This window comes from Centrocercus urophasianus, unplaced genomic scaffold (assembly GCF_019232065.1).
Source record: "Centrocercus urophasianus isolate 14NV4802_14NV808 unplaced genomic scaffold, USGS_Curo_1.0 seq_20, whole genome shotgun sequence".
Classification (NCBI taxonomy): domain Eukaryota; kingdom Metazoa; phylum Chordata; class Aves; order Galliformes; family Phasianidae; genus Centrocercus; species Centrocercus urophasianus.
Window position 1 is genome coordinate 18258790 of NW_024884756.1, and position 17737 is coordinate 18276526.

At 35.2% G+C, this 17737-nt stretch overlaps 1 protein-coding gene across 2 annotated transcripts in view; it reads right to left on the bottom strand.

Moving 5' to 3' along the window:
• Nucleotides 1–17737, bottom strand: part of UBR3 (ubiquitin protein ligase E3 component n-recognin 3) — a 94866-nt gene that overhangs the window by 29121 nt on the left and 48008 nt on the right. For both annotated transcript variants that reach the window (XM_042822618.1, XM_042822619.1), the window contains 6 exons: nt 13614–13763; nt 13068–13201; nt 10744–10854; nt 8877–9089; nt 7995–8131; nt 4627–4712 (listed from right to left, as the gene is read on the bottom strand). In XM_042822618.1, the coding sequence (XP_042678552.1) occupies nt 4627–4712; nt 7995–8131; nt 8877–9089; nt 10744–10854; nt 13068–13201; nt 13614–13763 (831 nt within the window). The remainder of the gene's footprint in view (nt 1–4626; nt 4713–7994; nt 8132–8876; nt 9090–10743; nt 10855–13067; nt 13202–13613; nt 13764–17737) is intronic.

Consider the following 17737-nt stretch of genomic DNA (forward strand, 5'->3'; position numbering starts at 1 on the left):
TTTTTTTTTTTTTTTTTTTTTTTTTTTTTTTTTTTTTACAAATAATTGGGATCATTCGTTTGTGAGAAGAACTGCTGTTTCAAAGTTAGAAGGAATGGATGCCTTTAAATTGTAGAAATTTTTTTTTTTTTTTTTTTTTTTTTTTTTACTTTCAGTGACTGCAGAGCACTACCTGCAAACATATTTGTATTAGTAGATTACAGGAAGAAGGATTGTTGCACTGAGCAACAATGAATGAACAGAAAAAGGAAAATAATATTAATAATTCAAAAAAAGTGAAATTATAGCTCCTCAGTGGTAAGAACCATCACAGAAGGTGTAATGGTCCTGGATGCTTTATTTAAGGCCAGATTATATGAGTCCCAAATACTTTTTTGATGCCCACTTGTAAGTGAATGCCTCTTCCAATTAGTGCATTTGATGCCAAAACGCCAGATTCTGTGAGCTATAGGGAGTGTAAGGAGGAAGAGTTCCACATAGGGAAGCTGGAGCAAGAGGACAGGAGAATTTAATCCTTCCTGTAAAGCAAAACAAAACAGCAACAACAACAAAAAAAAAACCCACACCAAAAAAAAACCCCAAGCCTATCCTTATGGCAAAGGGAAAAAGAAATAATAACAACAGTAACCAAAACCCAGAAAGATCTAGTTAGAATTTTCTAGAAACATTCACCAACTATTGCAAAATTACTAGAGTAGAAGTCACATAGACAGATTTCTACATAAATTTAGGAGAAATATACATCAGTGGTAAGAAGTACCAATTGCTCAGCCTTAATATTGTGTTCTGAAGATGCTCTGTAATTACAAAACAACAGAAACAAAAACGAAAACCATTGGTTCTCAATCATCATAAAGCAGAAAAGAAAGGCCTGGGCAATCATTACATAATTACATACCACAATCATTCCCTAAAACCAACAGAGAATAAGGCTGTAGATTTGAACTACAGTGAGGCCCTTAAGATACACCTCTACTTTCTGCCTTTATGAGTTCTGTGCAGAAACACGCTCCTGCCTGCACACACAACACCCCCCCCTCCCCCCTCACATGCTTGAAAATGGAACTGTCGCGGTCACATTTTCTTCAGCATTCTTGTCACACAAACTCGATCACTGATGCAAGCATTCACATTAATCATTCTTAATTTCACATCCCAAGAGCAGCTGCCCTCATGGCACAATCACTAAGGCAGCTTGTGACCTATTTGTTCCCACTGCCTGCGCTGACGCCTGTTGCTCAGCAGCTCATCTGGGACAACATGCTGTGCTCTGCTACATCTAATCGTCAAACTTTACAGTTGTCACAAGAGCAGTACGGAGCAGTGTGCTTAATCACAGGACATGCCTCACAACCTCATCAGAAAAGAAGAATTGCTTATAGTTTAAGTTACTTTTGCCATACAATGAACCATGTTTAAAAATAAAACCAAAAGCAGCTTCAGTGCTGTACAAGCAAGACTAAGCAAACAGCACATACGTTCTAGAGGGGGTGGGAGTCTTCTCAATCATTCTTAGCTCACCACGTATGGTAATGAAGAAGTTGATGGTACAGTCTAAGTAAAAACTGAAACCACCCAACCAGGACTATCTCTTGGAAGAAAAGACTACAGAAAGAAAATCATCTTATAACTTATTATACAATCAGGTATATATCTGAAGAGTAACATCCTTTTTTCCCCCCCATAAATGCAACTGTATGAAAGAGGCAATGAAGAAAATACATAATTACATAATTGCTTTGGTGAAACAAACTCTGCTGTATATATGGAAAAGAAATTCTGCAGCCATATTTAGATTTTCAGTCATATTTAGATTACTGTCCAAAACTAAATTACTAGCACTAAATAGAAGAAGAGTATGGCTCTGTTCTAAATGGACCCTTATAACCTTACATTAAAAATAAGTCAATTTCATTGCAAGATTAAATATGATTCGTTTACAACAAGACAATTTAAAAAGTACTAATCCGGTATATAAAATCAGCATGTGAACATTTTAACAATGACCAGACGATATTTGTGTCTCCGCACTGCTTAAAGCGCACCACGTCCATTTCATGTGCCTTACACCCAAACACTTTCATGGCCTTCAGTTTTCTGAGAGCAAATTAGATATTTACACTAACATCTGATACAGATCTACATAGGAAAAATATAATCACTCTATAGTGTGCAAAAAGCTAATGCATTGCTTTTAGATACTGTCCCTACCTCCTCACAGCAGAAGATACACACTAGAACCCTTACAATAATGAAGCGGAGGAAGGAAATAGAGTTTTTGCCCAGAACATTTGGCCAGCAGAAGTATACAATTCAAGAAAGGAACAAAAAAAGATTGTAATGAAGAGTTTCAGTGTATGAAAACACTTGAATTGGATCACAGGGGGAAAATATTCCCATGCCTACACACAAAAATTCTGAAGAAGATTCACAAGTTGAAGTTTATCGTAGTATTTTATTCTTTACATAGATAACTAATGCACAATCTGGGAATGCTGCTAGCAAAATATGTCCCGAATTATCACAACTGAAAGTATTAAAACCCAGACAGTAAAGAGTTGTACGTTTTATCAAGAAATAATAAGATCAAAACAATTAGTAACATTCCCTCGAGCTCTGTTCTTTTACAGAAGAGAGGCACTCTACACAAAAATTCCATGCTTTCTTTTTCAGGGAGATGAACTAGATGACCTTTAAGGGCTCCTTCCAACTGAAGTGACTGTATGATTCCATAATGCTGAAGAATTATGCATTTCATAAACATTTAATATTTTGTAAATACATACTTCTAAAACCAATAGTTTATGTAATCTTATTTAAATCTTCATTAAGACGACTTTCCATATTTTTCAGTTGTGAGGAACATACCTATTTCACTGGCATAAACAAAACTTATAGGAAGTTACCTACTCTAGTGAACAGGCAGTGATTCATTCTTTAAGATACACACAGTGTTACTGGCAAAATATTAGAAGTGCTGGAAAATAGGAAAGTATGATGTGTACTTAGACGTGATCTGTCCCATTTAAGTCATTATCCAGCACAATGCAACTCTCCAGTGAAGATGCATTCTCCACATACAATTTCCAATTTGGGAATTCTCCAAAAACAAACATCCCCAATAACAAACACGTTCTACATGCATTTCAAGACTTGAGACACACACACACACACACACACACACACACACATATATATATATATATATATATATAAAAATATAAAATCCTGACTGATCTTTTCACTAGTTGTCAGCCAATAGTATGCTCCTTTTAAAGTAGCACAGAAGTACTTAAAAGACCTTCTTTATGCAAGGTGAGGTTGAAGGGATGGTGCAGAAAGTAGAAGAAAGTAGAAGAATTAAATAACGTATTGCATAAACCACTTACAGTCAGCTACCACACCTTCAGCTCAGTGGAATTTATTTTTTACTTTGAGGCAGATCCTCCTTTGGCATCAACTGATACAGTTCAAACAGAAACAATGGAGCTATACAGGCATACACTGAAGAAGCTGTCCAGCCCTCTCATAGTTCCATCATTTTCTGTTAAGTCATGCCCTTTCAAAACCTGATGACATTATTTGGTGCTAAAGCACTGAGAAAAAATTATCCTATTGATTTCACTTAACGAAATCAACTGAACTCCCTTTGCTAGTGGTAACAGAAGACTCCTGGTCTAGTGTAGACACAGACAACACCAGTACATGATAGGATTTATTTGATGGCTCATCACCTCAAAATGGTGAGGAAAGCACTGTCCAGAGATAACGTGCCAAAAGGCAGAGATGGACCCAAGTTTTCTGGCATTTTTAGTACTAAATCTCCTACTGCTGCAGCAACATAAGCTCAATTCAAATAAGTATTATTAGCAGTACTATTCTGACAGGCTTTCCAATTTTTCCTGACCAAAAAAAAAAAAAAAAAAACCCAACATTCCTAATAGTTTACAACCCAGTAAAAGAGATTTTATGTTAAGAAAATAAATTACTTCTGTCAACTACAAATGCTTTATTTGCTGCTTATTGAATTTTTAAGAACAATAAAGATTCGAGAGATTCTACTGAAAAAAAGTTGCAAAACTCTCCCATCAGTTGAAGAGTTACAGAAACTAAAATGGGGGACACCATCTTTAGAAACCTGATGCTATGATGAGCTATGCTAGCACTCAGAGGAAAAAAAAAGATGTATATAAATATATAATTATATATATAAAAGATGTGTGTGTGTGTATATATATATATATATATAATTATATATATAAAACTATTATTAACAATTGCAAGAGTGAAAAAAAGCTTTCCTGCTTTGTATACAAGTTTTGCTTCATCCTTAAAATACTTACTATACCAACTCACAAAAACATGAAATAATTAGAAAATACTACATGGATACTGTGACAATTGCTTTCTAAATGGATTACACTCGCAATACATGAATAGCTCTATTAACTTGTGAAAACTATACTTCAGATTTCTCAAATTGTAACAAAAATAAAGACCTGCTGTAGCAGAAGAAAGGTTCTTTAAAGAAGAAAGTTAATGTTATTTTAAAAGATTAAAAAAGAATCAGACATTTTGTTCAGTCTTCTCATAATCAGTATTGCACTTCAAAAAAACAAGACTTACTTAAACATGATCTTTTTCCAGCTGTGCTTGCACCTCCTGAGCACAAATTGCCTCCTCGATGGACAAGCTCAAGTTCCAGGTTTGTTCTGCATGAAAAAAGTTAACAGTGTTGGAATAGCATTCTACAGGCTTTTGGAGACATGAGTGTCACCAAATACTAATCTCAAGAATGCTGTGAACACACCTTTAGTTTTGGATACTGTCAAAATACGTCTCAGGATAAAGCAAACATCAAGACACTGCCATACGGCATCTAAAATGGTTCAATTAATAAGCCCCATATTAACTTTCACTTATTTCTCAATCACAACTCTCTTAACATGGAAGCTTCTGTCCACACAACTCCCTGAAAATAAGGGAACTTATGTGCAATTTTGAAAAGAAAATGCACAGCTTTGTTAAATTTCATTCAATCTGATATGCCTGAATAGTGCTCTCTTTAAAGGCTGGGCTTTTGTTTTGCTTTAAACAAAAAGCCACGACAATGAGTACGCCATCAAGTCTCTAAGTATAAAAATAGCTTAGATTATAATGGAAGTACTGATCTTTGCTGCTAAGTTAGTTAATAAAAGCACTAGAGGTTAATTCTGAGCAAAACGTTGGTATTCATGCAGCTCATTAGTATGACACAGGAGCTGTCACTAAATCTCTGCATGCCACATTGATGCTTGCTTTCTCCGTATTACTGTAATCTGATATTTGGGCATCAATTGTTTCAGCCATATTCAACAGCTTTGTTTGATTTAGGAATTGGATGTTTCGGTACTGCATTATCTTTTACCCTTAAGACTGGAAGCAAACAATTTGCATTATGCTCTCTTATAGGCTGTTTAAACAAATCAACATACGTTCCTTTAACTAGAAGGAAGGAATAAGTCTGTACTTCTGCTTATTTAATCCGAAATGCAAAGCTCAGTTTTAGTCCTTTTGGTAAAATTAAACAACTTTATTTTCAATACAACATGATTGAGTACACATTAAAATCTATTCAAAAATTATATGCATAATATATTTCACTTAGAACTTCCTCCCGTGCACACACATTTATGAAGAAACCAAAGGAAGACTACTTACTTAGAATATTTCTTTAAAATTTCAGCACCATCAGTTTGAAAGAACAATATATTATTGATATGCAGTGTTTATTAAGACACTTTCATATGTTTCTAAAATAGTTACAATTCAAAATATTACTGTGCCTAAGTTTGCAGCTTATGCCACCCATTTCTGAAGGAATGCTTTAATCCTCCCTATTCAGAAAAAAGGCAATTTAACATTGATAATGTGCCTGCTCAGAGCTCCATCTGGTTGCTGCTGATAAGGGCATCTGTGTGACAGAGGAATTTTCCACTCTTCAAGCGATTCGCAGTGCTCACTGAACTTCTAAAAATCTACCAGCAAGGAAGCAGGGATTTCATATTAGTGGACAAAATAGCAACCGTACATCAGTACGTGCCAGTTCATCATGGGAATATAAATGAAACCAGTATGTTTGATTTATAGAAATCTTTTGGTAACTAATTTGGAGAACAAAAGTAATGACAGCTTCCCATTAAAGCATTTTTTAAAAATTAAGTCAAAAGGCACTACCTCAATGCATAAGAACACTTCTAGATCCAGTATGTTCAATTTTCCATTCACCAAGACATACATACTCTGACAAAACAAAACTTTAAGACCATCCTGAAGAAACTCTTCTTGATGTATTATTCACTCTACATAACGTACAGAGAGATTTCTGGAATCAAATACTTCCTCACACATGGCATACTAATTCTCACTTCTCCACTGCCCCAAGCTCCTCAAAGGCAGGAGCTCATAGTTCAGCTTTCATGAAAAGCTAAATATTAGCCTTTCTCCTAAGACAGCTCCTTTGAGGCACACTGAAGCCTTGATAGAATAGCACACAATAGGAAAAGCATCTTCTATTAAACTGAAACACATCTCACTGTAAGATGGTCTACATCAGACACGGCCCCAGTCACTTTTGAGAAGAACTAGTGTATCTTCTGCCTATTCAAGCTCCCTTTTGCCTAGAGAATCTGATAATAAAAACTTGCATACCACCTGCTCTCTACTGAAGGGATACAGAGCTCTCGCTGTCTAGTCTCTCAAAGAAGAAAAACTGTTATCTGGTATCACTCATAGATACCTGGTATCTGATAACAAAGGATATTTCAGAGACACCTGTGCTCCACTGTTCCACCTCAGCCCCCTCAACAGGAAGAAAACAGGATAAAAAAAACCTATACAACAGACAGTTTCCTCTACCTAAAAAATTATTTGCGCCATTCACTGAAACAAAGACTTTTGTAGAACAGTGGCTTTATCTTCTTACCCGTAGAAAAAAAAAAAAACCTGAGAAAACAGATTTTACTAAGTTGTGCAGACTCCTAATTAAAAAATAGCTCACCTTCACATCTCTTTGTGGGCTTTCATAAAAGAAAGTATCAAGGAAACAAGAGGTATGCAGATACTGCCTGTTTCTTTACCTTGTATCAGGAAGAGTACAAAAAACTAAAAAAAGAAATGCTACTGGGTTATATCACGTGCATTCTTACACATTCTCTGCAGTCAGCAGCTTCCCTACAGGAAGTAGGAAAGTCAGGATCTAGAAAATTATTTGGTTTATTTCAGCATCATCTTCTGAGAAAGCCTTGTATAACAGTAAGTCCAAAAAGATTAACTATTTAGAGCATATTAAAATTAACAGCATGGCCAGAGCAGGAACCATTTCCTTTTCTTGGCTCTCCTGGCTGTGATAGTGACAGCAATATGTGTGGAATCACACAGCCCATAAAAATACTGGTAGTTTTGAAACTTTCTAGAAAAAAATAAACGTTAATCATATGAGAAGAAAACTCCAGTTGCTGACGTAGGAGAGGCTCCTTCTGTGAGCCCCAATTAAGTAAAGAAAACTTATGTCTGATGAAGAGATTAAAAACATCTCATGATTTAAAAAGCATCAATACAGCAGTGATACAGAAATAGTCTAATGCTCTGAATAACAGCAAAGAATATTTAACAGCTTGGAAAGGAAGGAAGAAAATAAATTCAGCCAAAAAAAAAAAAAAAAAAAAAAAAAGCAAAGCCTTAAACAAAAAAACAGACGAGATAAGCAGCAGACAAGATGGTCTCCATGTTTTGCACCTCCACTGCATATACTAAAAGTGAATAGAGAGACACATCACTCCATCTTGTGCATGCCTGCATATGAAAATCAGAAAACAAAATCTTCATGTACTAAGTGCTGAAGAAGTGCTTTGTGGAGAGTGCAATACTTTCTAAAATTTATTTACTTAGAAGAAGAAAACTTGTTTGGTTAATACCATTAGCGATGAACTTATAATACAAAAAAGCATACTCACCTGGCTACTGAATACATAAACAGAAAGTCATTGTCAGGGGATCCAGGACTCTTGCTGTAATCTGTATACTTCTTCTGTGTGGTACTTTTTATGTCTTTCATTACAGATTCCATTTCTTTACTGAGGTTAGTTTCAGACTATGAACAAGGACACAAAAGTTTAGTTAGTTTTACTCAAAGAAGTTCAACAGCTGATCACGAAGTTTAGTACATTCATGTTTATATGAATACATTCACAGTTATGTAAAAAACAGGCATTAGAAGTCAATATTCTGTTTCACAGAACGTTACATGTTTTTGTGACTCTGAGAACAGTGCAAGCAGTGAGATTCTTCACCTTGCATTATTTCAGACAGTATCTGCATTGCACAAGGACATGAAAATAACACACCTCCATTGAGACTGGAAGATTTTTTTAGAAAAAAAAAAAAAAAAAAAGCCTGGTGAAGCTTCGCAATACGTGGACATCTGGTAAACTACACTCCAAGTACAACAAATAATCCACATCTTAAACTGCTCTTAACATTCTTTCAACAGCTTCCAGTCAGAAGGATATTGATATTTTTATATCGTAAACAAATGACAAATTAATTTAATATTATATCACTCAGTTCTATGTAAATAACGATGGAGATAAGTGAAAATGCAATCCACAAAAAGCTACAAAACACATTTTTGCTTTCTTTTTTTATGGCTTATTCTAGCAAGCAATCCAAATGTTACAAGTGCTCGAAACATTTTGATCAAACAATGAAATAATGTTATCTTGTGTATAAAAACAAAATGAAACTTCCCACTTTGTTGCATTTCTAAGAGGTCACAAACACAATATAAGGTAAAACTGATACATAGAGGCAAATTAACAAGGATCTTTCTGCCTTACACTGATGCTTACTGGGAAAGTTCCCAGCTGTTCTTGAAGATCTTCCACTTCCTGTACAAGATCTTGCATGCACTTGTTACTAGGACTTTGCCAAAGGCTTCTTTCCACGTTGTTTCCAGGATAACAAGGAAGAACGCTGTTAGCAAACTGCCTACAGAGAGGACAAGTAAATTCCCCTTTGTCGACTGAAAAACCCTGGAGGACCTGGTCATTCTAAAAGGAAATAAAGAAGATGTAGCTGAAATCTGCTCAAGATTAGACTTCATAGTTCTAGGTGTATTGATTAACAGAAACTCAAACCAAAACTGTAAAGAAAGAATAATTCTTACTTGATAAAGTGTAAAGCTCTACTACAGACTGCTACAATCCTCTAACTCAACTAATATTTCTAATTTTAAGTACTCCTCTATGTTTATAACAAAATAGATAAGAAAATACACAATACTTCAGTGTGGTACTTCGAACAACTCATGCATGCTGTCTCTGATACTTCCCATCAAATTTAATATTCCTTTCATAACACGTTTTCATTTGTCAAAAGATAGTTTCATTTTCAGTCACAAAGTACTTAAATATGTTTGAGTAAATACAGACCAAGAAACTTAAGTAATCAAGTCCAATTATAACTTAAATATCAAGCAATTGGCCCCAATGCCAAGACATTCTGGTAAACTTACAAGTGCTTTTCTGGATGTTGACCTCTGATCGTATTTATCCACATAAAGTCTATAAATCATTTTGGTACTAGGAATGCTACAAATAGCCAAAATTACTACATGCTAATCCAGCTAGCAGTGATAGAAACTGGGGCCAGAAGTTCAATACATAAATCTTAAATGAGATGAGTAAAATTTTATCTGGTGTTTAGCTAAGAAGCCACCAGGAAAGGAAATTCAGTATCTATATGATGAAAAATATTACTTTTCTAAAATTCTGTGAAGTGAGATTCTACAGGGAAAGCCCAAATTTTACTTTATTACCTTGATGACACAATTACCCCTAGAGGTATTTTTACAGTTAAATGGAAAAGAACAATTTATTATTGAATCCAAACGTGGCTCAGACTCCAAATCCTCTAAAGGTGAATTTCACATGATGAACAATGCTGATAGTTAACTACAGAACGCTGTCATAGACTTTGTTTCTATTTTGAGAAAAGCTATGAACAAAACAAAACTAAGGAATTATCACATAAATTGTTTTCAATAAAAAAGCAGTTCCACATTGAAAAAGAATCATGATTTAGTCTTTATTTTATTGCACTAAATAATACAGAAATAAATAATTGCTTAATCTGATGACGTCCTACCACTTTTCTTTTTCTAGTAACATTCTAAGATCTGCACTTGGGCTGCAAAAAGAGGCCAGCAACATAAATAGAAACATCATCCCATTTTCTCAGACCATATATGAAAAGTCAGTTTTGACACTACGTTTATGCTTTTAAAATACATCTTTTTTCTTCAATTCCTGGGTGATTTCTACTACACATTGAACACCAAAACAGGAATCTATTCAACAGAAACGAATGAAAACATGAGGAATGCACTAAGTGAATATGCATGTCAGAAAAAAAAAAAAAAAAAAAGAAACAACATGGATTTCACTTTTTAATGACAATGTTACTTTAGTCAAGCATTATTTCCCGATATATCTAAATAAGTTATAAAACAAAGTACTTTTGTTAGTAACTTCAAGGGGTAATAAGAAATCTATGGTTTGGAATGGTATTAAAAGCAATTTGTCCATTGATGCAAAACATAAGTACCAAGTCATTTTTCTCTGAATTGGACAGCATAAATCCAACTGAATTCATTGAGAACTATATAGATCCAAGTGAAAAAAGACAATCTGCAGTTTTACTTACCCGTAAAGACTCCATGTAAGATTTATGACAATCAATGTGTAAAGTGTGACCACAGGTTTGTACATAAACACCTCCTTCCCAGCCTATTGAGACTGCTTGCAGGCAGGAACTCTAAATAAATAAATAAATGAAATATGTATAAAGGTTATAAAAGATATCCACCACAGCATATTTCACAATTAAAAAAATAACACTGCATGCAAATAACAACGTAAAAGATATATATTCTGGAAATTAAAAAAAGTATATATTTTCATAAGGTATTTACTTATGCTAATAACTCACATGTATGCCATAACGTTATTCTTTCCAACAGAGCTCATCACTTCAATTAAATTTTGTATTTCTTATCACTTAAGACTATGACCTCTACAAAGAGTTTCTTGCAGTACATTATGAGAATTTATACTTAGATCTTTATACTTTATACTATACTTAGCTTTATACTTATACTACCTATTCCAATAATACAAGCCTGGCTTTCCCATGTACAACAGCAACATGCTCCTGCAATGGATTTTATTTAGTTTTTTTATATAGTAAATTTAATAACCAACTCAGTTACGTAACTTAATGCCAATCTGTTATTAAAATTCAGTGTGTTTTTTTTTTTTTGATGAATTGTTGAACAACACTTTCAAAAATACAACATACAGGCAATCATGTGTTACTAGGTTTAGTGAATTAGGTTTTATACTAGGAATGCTTTGAAAACATGAACCTTACTCAAATATTGCACTTAACAGCCCACATTTCAAACTTAAACAGTGGGTAGCTCTTGGAAAAAGTAATGAACTGAAAAAACAGTCACCACTGGCAAGCTTACAATGAGGAATTCTTGAAAATATGCTTGCAAACTATATAGATACAGTCAACCTAATTATTGACTATAATTACTCTTCGATTCCCCAATAAGTGATTTATTTCATAGACAGATGGAAATTCCAATTAAACATTTAAACAAGAGAAAAAGATTTACAGCTAACTAATTAGTATATAGAATACAGCTTTTTCCTAGTTTTTCCCTTTGCAGGTAGAATAAACTATAACATGTTTCATAACTAAAAAATGTTCCTATCAGGAGGCAAGAAATCTGTGCTCGGAAATCTGTTGTTAGAGGAAGGACACTCACTGGGAAGGACACAGATGATAAACAAAGGACTTTTAATGCTTAGCTCAGCTGAACAAGCCACTCCAGACACTATCAGATGTTTCCATTTTTACGCCAAAAGTAATTTAAGGATTAATTCTTTCACGCTGAGACATATTTTAGCACTGTACTGACCTAGAAACTTGAAAGTAGAAATAGCTTAATTCAAATAATGTTAATGACTGAAATTTTTGAAAGCAGGATGCATTTGCTCACTGCATTATAGCGTGTCTTAGACTAGTCTATTGTTAATGTTACGGCACAGAAGTGGAAAAATGCAATTTTTTTTTCCTCTTTAAAGCCAGTATCTAAGCTTGGAAATGCTTATTTGGTTAGATCAGCCCAAGAGCTAGCACATCATAGGATACACCTCCTCTTCCAGAATGATACCTCATGACAGAATTATATTGTCTTACACAGCTGATTTATCCAGTAGCAAGGAAAATAACAGGCAGCGTTTCCATGAAGGTCTAACAGTGAACAAGTCCTGTTAAGTAACAAGAACTGCTCTCAAAATTAGAGAAATCGTGATGTACTGCTTTTAGCTTCATGAAGCAAAGCAGAACTCTCTTTGGAACAGCTAATAGACTTCAAAACAGATAATAATGTATCAGTGAATGCACATCTGAACTTACTGAATTTTGTGCAACATTCAGGATATAGCAGAACAGGACTTTCTTCTGCTGGCCCCTCCTTTCTGTTCACTCATCTTCACTTTATGGTGGTTCAGAAAGCTTTTATAAGTCAAAACAGTTCTATTTTCTCTCTCCTGCTGAACTACTTACTACCAACAGTAATTCCTTAACTGGGTTCACAGAATGGCCACAAAGCCAGTGTTTTGAAAATAACACTTAAGCCAGCAAAAATGCATCTCAATTATGTGGTCATGCTAAAACGTCAAATATTCTCTTCTAGACAGTATCGGTGGGATATTTAATAAATATACATCTGTAGACATGGTAGTTACCTATACCAAAAACATAGCTAGGGGAAAGCTACACATCATATGAAAATAAGGACCCTATCAAATGTAATCCATGCGGACTATTACAATAGGACAAAGTATTCACTAAGTGCAAAAAAGAAGCTACGAGGAGGAATCTGTTGTATTTTCATTTACCTTTTCACACAACTAATTTCTTAAGTGTGAGTTTCAAACGAGTGAAATACTTACATCTTTAAAATATCGCTGTAAAGTCGTAAGCCTCACATCATGCAGTGCTGCGCAGGTATCCCAAGGATATATCTGCTCCTCCTCAGTAGTTGGCAGTTTCTTTGGCTCAGTGCTATTGCGGCACTGACCCAACACTGTATACAGAATAAAAACAATAAAGAATGCAATGAATAACAATATACCAAAGAATAAAGAAAACAAGCAGGAATACTCTAGCTTACAGCTACAATGTGTTCTGTTGAAATAAGACAGTAAAAAACATCACTAAAAAACTAATACTGAAAGCAGTGCTTTTGCACTGGAATTGTATATGCACACAGCTATTTTCTCTTTCTTCTGCAACTTATTTTCTCTATATACTTCTGGGTTTGTAGAAATTATGAAGGAATTAAACAACTCTTCCAAACATTTAAAATTTCCTAGTACCCTCAAAAAGAAAAAAAAAGACTTCATTGTCTTTCCACACTTCATGATACTCAACAGTATTTATGCGCTCATTATAAAGGCTATAGAATCACTGCTTATCTATAAGTCAAACATTCATACCTGAAGATGCTTGTAGTAGTACAACTAGCCCGGTAGGTCTTTCTTCAGTAGAAGGCCCACTTTGTCCACAAATAACACAATCATATATTGCCTCAGAAACATGCTGTTCTGATGTAGCTATCTCCATGGCAATATCAGCATCTGGCGATTCTGAGAAGGGAAAAGAAAACCAAGGGAAAGAAATCCAGATGCACTTGCACTGATTTAGTGAAGAACATGCCAAAATGATTTCTTTAGTTAAATCTAGAACAAAAATATTGAAGGCTACTTGTAACAAATCTTGCTCTTTCAAGTATAAAGATACCTACGCAGGAAAATATACATTTTCCTATATTCAAGACTTTTGTATTAAACTTCATCTTTTTAAAACATCTATACAACTAAGATGCAACTTCTCTTCAATTAGATACTATCCCAAAAACTCTGAATACATTGAGATGAAGGGCAAATAAATACAGAATCTCTGCTAAAACTGGAGATCCTCGTAACTATTTCCATCTAATTATTGACAGAATAAATCTGAAGTAACAATTTTAAAAATGCAGAGACAACTCACATGCAGATTAAGTCATCAATTTTAATTGCCAGTCATTTTGTAAGATAAACATAGTTTAAAGGAAACATAATAAAATTATTCTTCTTTTTAAATGAAACTTGGACAGTCTTCAAAAATTTGGAATGCATTAACAAAGTAATATGTTGTCATGCTATATAAGATAATGGATAATATAAAACTTGCTATCTAAAATATGTGTTTTTCCAATGATCTACATTGTGATTTCCTAGGGCACAGACAAACATACAAGGCTAAAGATCAGCTTCAGAGTACTGAAGCAATCACACATGATGCGACTTAGCCCATGTGACAAGCAATGGTAACGGGTTTTGGAAGTGGAGGAGGGTACAGCGTCAACCAAAACAGAAGGAATATTGACAATATTGGTATTTGTACAGCTGGTTTAATATCACAGAAGGGCCAAAGAAGACACAGTCCTCTGGGGGTCCTTTAGTTCAACAGCCCCAAAGCAGGGACAGTTACCACAGGTCCTGCAGGGCTGTGTTCCATCAGATTATGCCACCAAAGTTAAGTGGAGGAAGATTTTATTTGGAGACATTGCGAAAATTCTTTAATTAACAGTTCTCACACATTCCTAATTTCTTAAGCTTTGTTTGAATGAAATTTTATGCATGGCCATAGAAAAGTACAAAAGTTATTTCTGCAGATTGCATACAAATAGGATGTGTCAAAATCTGCTTGAGATTGTCTCCACTGAAAACATCTAGAAATAAAGCTAAGAATTATTTTTTTTGTTTGGAAGAAAACCACCTTAGGACTATGTGATGCTCTCCTAACTTCTTAGGAACACATGGTATCAAGATTCTTGATCTAGAATACGAGTATACATGCTTTCTGTTCTTGCCCACTAAGTTTCCCAAAGAAAAACACTTCCTGCTAACCTTCAGCTAACCTTCAGTGCTTCATCTCCCTAAGGAGGCCAAGGTGCTGGACACAGAACCCAAAAACCTTCAGTCTATCAACAGTTCTCATGCAGAACAGGATAATGTGGATAGAACAGGAATGCTTTTTTTTTTTTTTTTTTTTTTTCCTTTTGTGTGTGTGCGCGCTATGAAGGACTCCAACATTTTCATTCACAGGGCAGCATCAAAATTGCATTGTTTTAGCATGTTTGGATTTCTCAGTCACTTACTGAGGGTCACATGAATGAAAATGAACTGCAATCTTCCTTGACCTACAGCTGTTAACATTGTACACACATTTATCACCATCTAGTGGCAGTCAAATGACAGTGAACAAAAAAGCAGAGCAACTGAACCATTTTTTTTATTGCTCAAGTCCAAGCAGCCAGAAAACCTCCCAGCAATTGAAACACATGAGAAAGAAAACATTAAAGCTATTTTTCATATTTAACATCACCTCATAATTGTGCAAAGCATACTCACACATACCTGTATGTCAGAGTTACATGATATGAGAATGACCTTAGAACTGCTGCCTTTTATTTTTTATCTTTTCCTAAAATGTCATAAATGAAACACATGCACGCATTCAGTATTTTACTAAGTGCCACACTGTATTCTTTTCCTACAATGTGATTTTGAACAAATCAGCTGAAGTACATGAAACGAGGTAACATTTTACTGATAACATATCATTCATTCCTAAGTTTCATTCATTATTTTAAACCTGAGGAAAAGAAATACAGATCTTCAAACATAAAAGAAATTTAAAACCAATTCAGTATGCATGATCTTCTTCTATTTACTACATATAAAAGGCACATCAAAAATCAGGCCAATTTAATTTCAGAATGCACATTTCTTCCCAGCTACTTAGACCTAGTGCTAGGCCACTCCAGCAAACAACAGAATTCCATGGGAACTACATTTCCAGCACCAACGAGGGCTTCCTAATCAACCAATTTCCTCCAGATATAATGAGAGAAAGCAAAGTTGCAGTGCCATTTTATCCATTAGATATAGACAACACAGAAACATAGAATAAAAACCATAAATCTAATTAAAAAAAAATCCAAGCTCTAGACTGCTTAATGAAACAATTACTCTACTAAATGTCCTTTTACATTTATATTTGGACTTTGAATGCGATATAACTAAATTCCTTCTAGTTTAGCTTTGATACAAACCTACTTACTACCTTGACTGTACGAGGTGCAAAAAAAGTGAAGAATAATCTACACCACCTCCTTTTGCTTCCACTGAAGCTCAAACCCTCACCACCTTTTTCCCAACACTGAGAAGGTATTCTGATGAAAACAGCATTTGTGTGTTACGGCCCAGAACAACGTTGCCTTACTGAGCACTGAAGGAATGCTTTACCGGCTATTTGCAAAGCCATACATTTGGGGATATTATCCCACCATCTTTCAAACAATTTTTGCATAAGCCTGCAGTTTTCCTCTGAGCATAACCTGCTAGCAGCCAAACCAGCGCAAGCTCAGCACCCTTATGAAGCAGCGCTCCATGATGGGAGAGAGAGGAGGGCCAGAGTACCTCCAGGCTAGGCCTGAGCCTGCCAGGTGGGCAGCAACCATGTGAGACAGCGAGTTTATCTCTTGTTAATCATGCTTTGGAAAGCAACCAAAGTTGCTCATGGCTTCCATCCTTGAAGAGACAGTTTTAAACTAATTCATTGCACTCACACTTGTCCTAACGATGGCAACGCACATGAAGGAGAATCGCATGGGAAATGCACAATAAGGTTCATCCTATGTGATAACAAACCCCACAGCCTTGCAGTTTCAGGACTTTTCTGTACTAATTTACAGGGACAAAGAAATCTGGATAAATACGAACAAAGATTAAAAATAAAAAAATAAAAATAAAAAAAATCACTGAAGGATGAAAATATTTAAACCATGACAGAAACCCAGGGTGGTGTCAAGCACTCGAACGCTCCCATGTTTTCAAAAAGAGTTATTTAGCTCTTTGTTTAGTTTCTGTACCAATAGGAACAAGAGCCCCAACGTTACATAATCTCAGCATTTCCCACCTCCTAGCCAGCACCCATCAGTCTCCTACAGCCTCAGTTTCATCACAGAACACACTGCTGTCTGATTCCCACCCCCCCTTTTTGTATTCTCCCTAGTTTAAAGGCGTGATTCATTCCCGCTCTTTCCCCTACTCAGCCAAATCCCAAAACCCAAAGGGTTGTGTAGAAGTGTCTGAACACAATACATACAATTTACAACCTCTGACGTTAGTCAACATATTTCCTGCTGTATACACTGTGCGTCAAAGTGGCTCGCAGGCATCAAAGCAGCCATTAGCATGCTAATATCATCAGTACTGACCCAGCACATCTATTCTCTAGAGATCAGTACTTAATTTATTTTTCTATCTGGGTTCAGAAGATTGAGTGTTAGGAAATATATGTCACCTTGCATTAAAACTCTGCACTTCTTTTTATAAACTAGCTAAGGAGCATTAGCTTGAAGGACAAAATGAGGTCCTGCTGAGACTCAACATCACGGGAAAGAAACACAAAATCACATCAGCCACTTTAGAAATAGACCAGTCTACAGATTTTTCACTAAGTTACAGTTGATTAAACAGTTTTGCAGCTTTGAATCACTGTATTTCAT